The 8896-nt window shown below is 65.1% G+C and overlaps 1 protein-coding gene across 1 annotated transcript in view; it reads left to right on the top strand.

The window, feature by feature from the left end:
• Positions 1–1451: 1451 nt before the first annotated feature.
• The window catches only part of BAHCC1 (BAH domain and coiled-coil containing 1), a 37722-nt gene continuing 30277 nt past the window's right edge, over positions 1452–8896 (top strand). The window contains exons 1-2 of the mRNA XM_008568847.1: positions 1452–1539; positions 1746–1925. Of these exons, the coding sequence (XP_008567069.1) occupies positions 1452–1539; positions 1746–1925 (268 nt within the window). The remainder of the gene's footprint in view (positions 1540–1745; positions 1926–8896) is intronic.

The following is an 8896-nucleotide window of genomic DNA, read 5'->3' as shown; positions in this document are numbered from 1 at the left end:
CTGCGGTCCGGGAAGTCCCTGGCTCCTGGGCACCTTCGCCCCTGCCCTGGGCCCACTGGGCTCTCCCTGCAGCCTGACAGCCTGCTCTTCTGCTCCACCCACCACAGGGGCCAGCTCACAGCCCATGCCCTGGCCAGCGCTTGCAGAGCCCTGGGCCCGTGTGTGCCCTGTTCACTGCGCCACTAGGCCCAGGGCTGGGAACTGCCCTGGCTCAGCATGGTGCTGCCAGGGTCCCCGCTGGGACAACCCCTCCCTTTCCCTGGTTCCCTGGCCTGGCCGCCTCTCTGCTGAGTCACCCCCTGTCTGGGAAGCTCCCAGGGCCTGGCCAGGCTGCATGAGGCATCACAAATTTGCAAATCTCCTGCCTCCTGGGCAGGGGGGAGGCTGCCCTGATTCACCTTGGGCTGGGCCTGCAGCGCCACCCCCGCCTGTCCCTGCACTCAGCCTCGCAACCCCTCTCAGCCCAATGGGGCAGCAGCCCCCTAGGTCCCTGGGATGGTCCTAGGCCAGGCTCCCTGCCCATGGGACAGAAGTGACAAGGTGTCAGGGCACCCTGCCAGGGTGGGGGCCAAACCACGCAGCCCCAGGCCACCCACTGAGTGGGGGGCCACCGTGTGTGGAACATCCTCTGTGTGCCTGTGTCCTGTGTGTGCGAGCACTGGCAGCCACGGCAACCCAGGAGGCTCGCTTGGCCTGGCCTTGGCCACTGGACGGGCAGAGAGGGGGCTCAGCCTGCCGGTGGGCGTGAGTGGAGGATACAGATGGGCAGGGGGAGCTGGGTGGGCAAGCTGTGGAGGACACCCACTGCCCGCAACGGTCGCCACACTCCCGGGCCACCTGGGGAATGCCGAGTGTGCTAGCCAGGCCCAGGAAGCCTCTCGCCATTGCCACCTGACCTGAGATGACTGCTGTCTGCAGCTTGATGTGTGCCTGCGGGGACGGAGACCAGACTGACGGGGCAGCGTCCCTAGCCCTGTGCCCCTCTCCCGCCTGTCTTCCAGTCTTCCTTCTAGCTGGTTTTTCCTCTTGCTCACCTGGGGCTGGCGCACCCCAGTCTGACGACTCAGTTAACTGGAGCTGGAGAGGAGGAGGAAGACCTCACTCTGGAGGAGGGCCACCCTCCCAGTGCTGCCCTGCCCCACAGAGCTTACACGGGCCTGCTGTGGGGGCCCTGCCACCCTGGTCCCAGGTGCATTGCCTGGCCTTTGCAGGAGGGTGGACAAAGCATGCCGGCAAGTCCACCGGGTGTGAGAGGGCTTGGGGCTGCCCAGTGCCATGGCCTGGGAGAGCCGGGGCGCTCTGCCTGCATGGGAAACACCCACCACAGGGTGGTTTGTTCCCATGGGGTTATTTGGCACAGCACCCACACCTGCTTGGTGGTGGTGGTGGCATAGTCATTGGTGGTGATGGTGTCAGGAGGCGTGGTCATTGGTGGTGGCAGTGGTGTGGTCATGGTGCTGGTGTTGGTGGTGTGGTCATTGGTGGTGGTGTTGGCAAAGGTGTCATTCTTGGATTTGGCAATAGCAGGAGGGCGTCAACGTCAGGGCACCTGAGGCACAGGGAGATCAGGACCCTGGGTGACTGTCAGGGGCCCATGTGGGCAGCTTCTCCTGCCATTGTCTTCTTGAAGACAAAGGCCCTGGGGGGATTCAGGGGCCTGCGCTCCATCCACGGAGAGGGCTCTGCCCTGTCCTGAGCTGCCCACGGACCTGCACCCAGACTCACTCTCGCCCCTGTGTCCGCAGCCGGCAGCCGCCTGATGGGAAGTTCCCCGGCCTCCTCTTTCATGGGCAGTTTCCTCACCAGCAGCCTGGGCTCGGCCACCTCCACGCACCCCAGCGGGGCCGCCTCCTCCCCCTCCGAGCAGGCCTACCGCAGCTCTCACCCCGCCGCCTCCCAGATCTGGTTCTCCCACTCCCACGAAGGTAAGTTGAGGCCTGGGCCCCAGCAGTGCCCTGATGGCCGGGTGACTGGCTGGCACCCAGGGCCAGCGCTGAGGCAGGGCCTTCCCCGTGGTGGCAGCGAGAACCCGGCTGGAGGCCCGCCCAGCGGGAGGCAAGGGGCTGCCTCCCTGCCGAGGAAGCCCCTGGGGGAGGTGGTAATTGGTTGGAAACAGGGGGCGGCCCCGTTGGGCGGTGGTCCCGGCCAGATGTGTGCTCCAGATGGGCAGAGAAGGAGAAGGGGAGCAGGCCGGGGGCTCGGGCAGCGGGGAAATGTGGAACGCAGCTGCTCTGGCCGGCCGGGCGGGCTGCCCCCCGCGCAGGGCGCGCCCACCTCCCCAGACTCGAGGAGGCGTGGGCTCCAGATGTGCCGGCTGGGCAGGAGGGGCAGGGAGGAGAGAGCTGTCAGCACGCACAGGCTGCCGCCCTGGGGCCTGGCCTAGGACAGCGTCCCTCCCCAGCGATTGGCCTCCCCATGAGATGTTGCCTTGGTCACAGTAGATGCCTCATGAGTACTTGTCACTCTCAGGCTGCGTGTCTGGCAGGAGGGCCCCTAGATGCCCTTCTAGGACTCAGGGCTACCCTTGGACTTTCCCAGGGGCAGGCAACCCCTGCCCCGCTCCCCTCTGCTCAGCACCCTGGCGCTGTGACTTTTGCAGTGGCCCTAGGCCCCAACGTCCCTGGACCCATGGTTGCTGGTACTTAACTCACTCAGCAACCCCGCCCCCCGCGGCATGGGAAGGGTTAAGCATCCCCCCACCCCCGGGCGACTGGCACGCGGAGAGGTAATTGCAGTTGGCACTGGGCACAGAGGGCTCTCCGCTCCTGGCACCCGGCGCTGCCGTAACTCAATGACTGTGCTGAGCGGCGGGCGTCGTGTTTACAGAGCGCTGCGGACCCACACACTGCGCACCGCCGCCCGTGTTCCAGGCAGGGAGATTAGCGCCCGGCACTGCTGGAAGCCAGAGAAACCTCTCTTTGTGCAACAAGAAAGGGGCTGTTTTCCAAACAGGACAGGTGACGAGTGAGGGACAGTTGTTAAAATAATCTGGGCTCCGGGCACTGTGCAGAGTGCACATGCTGGGCAGGCGATAAGGAGCAGCTCTCGCGCCCTCAGGGCCAAGTGGGCAGAGTGGGGTCCTTGGCCCGTCTCTCCTTCCCACCCCACACCCCAGCAGCCTCCTGGAGCCAGGCCTGGTGGAAACTTCCTGGGCGGCCATGGGTGGGCCCCGCTGGCACCACTCACCCCGCAGCCTTCTGTGTCTGCTGGACACACTCTGGGTCACAGTAGCATCTGGCTCCCAGGATGTCTGTGGAAGGAGGCAAGAGGGTGGCCGAGTATGGGGGAGCAGCTGCATGGAAGCCCACGGGAGCCGTGCAGGACCCACCCTGGCCCAGCCGCAGGTGCATGGGTATGCTCGGGCTGGCTGCCTTGGTTTCCCCTCCTTGCAAAGTAGTGTCCACAGCCCATCCCCCAAGTTCTGCGTCAGGAAGTGCATATTCCTGCTACCCTCCCCCCCATTCCACCCTTGGGAACCCTGCTTGCGAGGAGGGCGGTTTGTGGGTAGTGCCACCTGCCCTGAAGCCCACCCCCTGTCCTGCCCCCCTGGGGACTGCTCAGAGTGTGGGTAGGTGGCAGCCTGCAGACAGACAGTACCCACAACGGCCTCCAGCCACCCACTTCCCCTTGTGCCAACGGCTGTCTTGGCGGAGCTGCCCTCAGCCCCTCGCCTGGGGCTGGTGTCTGTGGGCTCCATCTTCCTGCCCCAGCCCCAGGGAAGTCCACCCGGCTGGGTGGGAGGCCAGGACCCCAGTGTATATGTTGGGGTGGGGGATGGAGCCCAGGCCCTGACCCGCCTGCATCCCAGGAGGAAGCTCTTTTGAGGCAGGGGTGGCCTGAGCAGGAAGAGGGGCACGTTGTCCACAGAGGCCCTGGCTGTGACACACCGAGGAGGTTCTTCTCTCTGAGACCAGCATCCAGGCAATGGCCATCTGTCCACACGCCACTGGGCACCTCCTCGTGCCAGCTGTGAGATGCAGTTTCCACTGTCCAGTGCCCAGTCAGGTGGGGGCTGGCACATGTGTTGAGGCCCGGGCTTCGTGCACGAGCACAGGCGGATGCAGGGCAGGGGAAGTGGGATGGGGACTCTAGTGGCTCGCCTAGGCTTCAGAACGCAGGGCCCACCTGGGGCCGAGGTGGGCGTGTGCGGACAGCAGTCCTGGGTGGAAGAGTGCCCCCTGAACCTGCCAGGTGCTACCTGAGGGCAGTACAATGTCTGTCCCAGGGATCTTACGACCACATACATCCTCAAGGCCATGCCTCAGTTTACCCCTTTACTCTCTCCCCTTCCCTGCCTTCAGTTGAGCTGCCCCGCCCCGGGATCCCCTCCTGGAGGGGTTCCCCTGCCCGCCACCCTCTGCCCGTCCTCAGCCTCCTCCCAACACGCTGCGCAGTGACGGCCGCCTTGCTGTGAGCTTGCAGAAGGCGGGGCTGGAGCGGGTGGCAGGCTGCTGGCTGGCGGCCCTGGCACCGTGCCTGGCTGCTAGTTTGACTGGGTGCCAGCTGGCTCCCCACGTGCCGGGGCCTGTTTCTCTGCCGTGTGTGTTCAGGGGGGCTAGGGACAGTGGGGCGGCAGGGGGCACGCGACTCGGCCAGAGGATGGGGGCTGCCAGCACAGTGGGCTGCCTGGGCCGTCTACTTGGAGGTCTGGCTGTCACCCTCATCCCCCTTCCTCCCACAGCCCTTGGGATGGGCAGAGGGGCAGGTGCCCAGCAAAGGCCGCTCAGCACGCCCTCCCTGCCCAGGCTAGGCCCCAGGGAGTCTTCTCATGTCAAGGGCAGTGAGGCTGGGTTGGGGCAGGCAAGTGGGCATCCAGGTGGGGGTAGGTCCAGACGTCCCCACTCCAGGCAGGGACTCCCAGCCAGCCGCAGGGCCCCCAGCTCGCCATCTGCTGGGGAGCTGCTAGAGCAGGGCCAGGGCTTCCTGTTTGCTGGTGGAACAGCTGGGGGTGCAGAGGAGACAGTGGAGTTGCAGGAGCCGCCCCAGAACATCTGTCCTTGGGCAGAGTGGGTCTGTGCAGCTCCTGGGCTTCCTGGCCTCCCAGGCTCACTGAAGACGAGGGGTTCTGCCGGCGGGGGCTTCTGGGGCTAGGGATGGGAGTGGGCTGCGGAACTGGCTCAGGACAGAGGTGAGCCACTGTCCAGCCACTCTGTCCTGGGTGTGTCAGAGCAGGGGTGGGATACAACACAGCTGGCCCTATTGTAGGAGAGCTGGTCCCTACCCCCTACCCCAGCTGCCTGGCTGGGACCACCCACAGGGCCGATGAAAGGGGACTCTGTTTCTGGGGGGCTCAGCTGGCGAGGAGGAGGGCAGGGGCTGCGGAGCCCCCATAGCCAGGGCTGCTCGTGGTTTCTTGTGCCACCTGGAGGGAAGCCGCGGGTGGCAGCAGGCACACGTGCCGGGGCTGGCTGTCCGCCTGGCTGGCCTCTCTGTCAGAGCCACACCCACCCCTTCAGCCACTTCTGCACCCGGGGCTGGCCGGGTTCCAGTGGGGGCAGGGCTGCACAAGAGCCATCAGCGCACCCTGCTCTTCTGAGCCCCACAGCTTCCCACGTCCCCCCAGCTGCCCCTCCGTCTTGCTTGGTCCCCTCTGAGGCCTCAGGACTACCCTGGCTTCTGGGAGCAAGTGGAGCTGGGAGCACATCTGTGTGAGGGACAGGGGCCCCTCCCAGTGTCCACCCACCTCTGCGGGACCTCGCAGTCTCTGTGACTCCTCCAGGCCCGTCCTTCCGGAACAGGCACTCTTGGGGGCCACTCGTCCCCAGTCCCTTTTCCTCCTGGGCCTCGGTTTCCTCAGTGGCTAAAATAGCCTTGTCACCTGTCCCCCACGGGACCACTGGCTGTTCTCCCCCCGTGCCCAGGGGAAGGAGTTGGACCAGTGAGGACAAGCTGGCTGCTCTGAGAAGTGGGGGACAGCATAGGGCGAGGGGACCGAGCCCCTAGATCCTGACATGGGGATCAGGGCTGCCGCACTGGACAGGCCCCCACTGGGCAATTTCCCTTAACCAGGGGAAGGGAGTCCGGCTGTCCAGACCTCTGACGCCCTCCGAAGTGTCCCATGGCTGTGTGTGGCCAGCCCTCGCATCAGGGTTCAACCTCTGGTCCCTGCCGGGGTTTGCCCTCATGCCCTGGGGTTTCCTTCATGGTCTGAGCCGCAGCTCACCGTGACTTCCTTTATGGATCTCTTTCCTTGTCCACAGGCTGGCCGGCCAATGGCCAGTCACTGCCGCGGGCAGGGCTCCCATCCTGATCACCGTGGGGCCCGCGCAGGGAGAGGGCGCTTGGGGCGTCCCAGGTGGTAGAACCTGAGCCCCGGGGAGCTTGGGGGCTGTGGAGGTGGGGGGCTTGGCGGGTAAAGGGCCTGGTTCCTGCAGCTGTGGATGGCCCTGAAACAGGGGTCCCAGGGCCAGCCCCTGGCTCTGGGTCAGGCAGGAGGGTGACAGGTAGTCCTGAGCCTGGCCCCCAGCACCATGAGCCTCAGGTGTTGATGACACTCCACCACGGGGGGGGAGGTCTAGGTGGCAGGGTGGGGTGCAGCCTGGCGCTGAGCTCCCTGGCGGTCAGAGCTGCTGTCTGGTATGCCGGCGGAGGATTTGGGGGTCATGCCCGGTTGCTCCTGGGTCCAGGATCTGAAGATCCTGTCACCTTCCCAGCTTATGGCCTGCAGCAGGCTCTGGACCCTACCCCTCCCCAACCCTGCGCGCCCTGAGGGTCTCTCCTCCCAAAACCTCAGGGAGCCCCAGGGTTGGGCACTCCAGCCCTGAGAAGGGGTCTCATGCTGCTCCCCCCAACCAGAGCCCAGGACATGGGTCGCTCGGTCCTGGGAGCTGCACTCTGAAAACACAGCCTGGATGGCCTGGGGTCTGACCACCTGGGGCAAGGGGCCTGAGGATGCAGCAGGGGTGTTTGACAGGCACCAAAGCAGGGCCCTCCTGGACCCAGGGCACATGGTGCCAGTCAATCGCAGCACTTTTTGTGCTGCGTGGAAACAGTCTCAGAATCCTCCGGAACCGGCACTCTGGGTGTTTGCTGTCATTTAATAGACTCATGTGCTGCAGCCGGAACCACAGACACCCTGAGTGACAGAAGTGTCACACCGGAAACACAGCGCCCGGTCGGCCATGGAAGGAAGAAAGGAACAGGGACCATGTGCCCAGGCCAGGTCCCCTCGAAGCTCTCCATAGGGGTCGTTGGGGGTTGAGTAAGGGGAGTCTGGCAGAGTTGGAGGGAGCTGGTGGGGGCGACAGGTCTGCCCAGGAGGGTGGGTCTTCCCCGGAGGATCTGCACTCCCTGGACAAGCAGGCATCAGACACGGTCAGCCCATGTTCTTCGGAGCCCAGCCTGTGTGGCTCACTGTGAACAAGTGCAGGGTCCAGGCCCGGGCAGCCTTGCTCCCTGCCCGCCCGTGGTCAACAGCTCAGACCCTGGTGCTGGGCCCTGGCTGGAGCCCCAGGCCATAGCGTGGAGTGGTATTGGCAGCTTGAGGCTCAACAGTGGGGAGAACTTTCTAGCAGTTGGAGCCTCGGGATGGGTGTGGGCTGACACGGGTGCCCGAGTATCCCTGTCTAGGGAGGCGGCTCTGCCAGTTGTCAAGGTGGCACTGAGGGGGGAATGTCTGTTGCAAAAGGCCTTGTTCTCTGGGGTGTGGGGGCCAGTGGCAGGGAGACGGGAGACAAGCTTGCAGTGTGCCTCAACACCCCTAGGCATTGCTGAGCCTGCGGCATCTAGACCCTGAGCACTGTGGGCCTCCAGCAGGGCTCCCCAGTGACTCTGCAATGGGAGGCCCCCTGACCCCCAGGCAGTCTTGGCCCTTCGGTTAGCTGACCACACATCCCTTCCCTCTAGACCTGGCTCTGAAGGTGCCACTGTGTCCAGCCTCCTGAAAGCTCAGGAGCAGCTCCCAGTCTCCCCCCAGCAGAAGTGGGACCTGGAAGGGCGGACTGGGGGGAGGGATGCCACCATCACCTCCCCAGACTTGGCAAGAGGAGGAAGGTTCCAGGTCTGGCTTGGAGAGGGTGGGTCTCAGTGCTTTGGGCTGCTGGGAGATGTGCTACGGCCAAACGCAGGAGGGTTGAGGTGGCCTCAAGAGGAGGGCAGGTCTGGAGATCCTGGCGTGAGCAGAGACATAAAAGCCCATGCTGGGACCCCTTTGCGCCCTGGGGCTGCCCCTCCTTCAGCCAGGGCCCTTCTCTGCAGGCAAAAGGGGCTCCCCTGACCCCATGGCAGCCCCATCCCAGCCACCTGTTTCCCACAACCTGCCCTCCTGTCCCCTCCGTCCTTTAGACCCTGCCCTGGGCACACCCCCCACCCCAGTCAGCTGTTGTCTTCTTTCTCCTGCCTCACTCAGTGCATTTCCTCCCACCTTTGACCCTTGACCTTCCAGACGAGGCCAGCAAAGGCCTGGGGTCTTATTGTACCCTCAGAGGCTGAGATTCTTTGTGGGCACTTTATAGGATGGGGCCCAGGGTCTCCTGGCAACCACACAGTGGGGCGGGCGGGGCATCCTCAGATAGACCTCCACTGCCCCCACCAGGCCCAATCCCCCAGCTTCACGGGGGCCTGGCAGGCCCGGAGTCCTGGCCCCCCATTCCATGGGACATTTGCATGGCCTCTGGTCTATCCCTCATCAGTTGGGGTGATCCTAGTAGCTCCAACCTCAGGAGATCTGAGGCTCCGGGGAGGTTGTGTCCGGGGGCCTCTAGGAGGAGTGTGGGATTGAGGACTCTGATCCCGTATGAGCACCCGCAGGCCTTGCCGGCCCCGGGCCTCTGTAGCCCTCTGCTGTCTTGTCCTCTCCCAGCCATACCCTGCCCTGGCCATGCCAGGGGCCTCTGCCCCGTCCCCCTAGCCCTCCCCCAGATCCCCCCACCCCCGGCACAATGCCCCATCTGCAGCC

Source organism: Galeopterus variegatus, unplaced genomic scaffold (assembly GCF_000696425.1).
Source record: "Galeopterus variegatus unplaced genomic scaffold, G_variegatus-3.0.2 Scaffold446, whole genome shotgun sequence".
Lineage (NCBI taxonomy): Eukaryota > Metazoa > Chordata > Mammalia > Dermoptera > Cynocephalidae > Galeopterus > Galeopterus variegatus.
The sequence above is the reverse complement of the archived record's forward strand: the minus strand, read 5'-3'. Positions and strand labels throughout refer to the sequence as shown.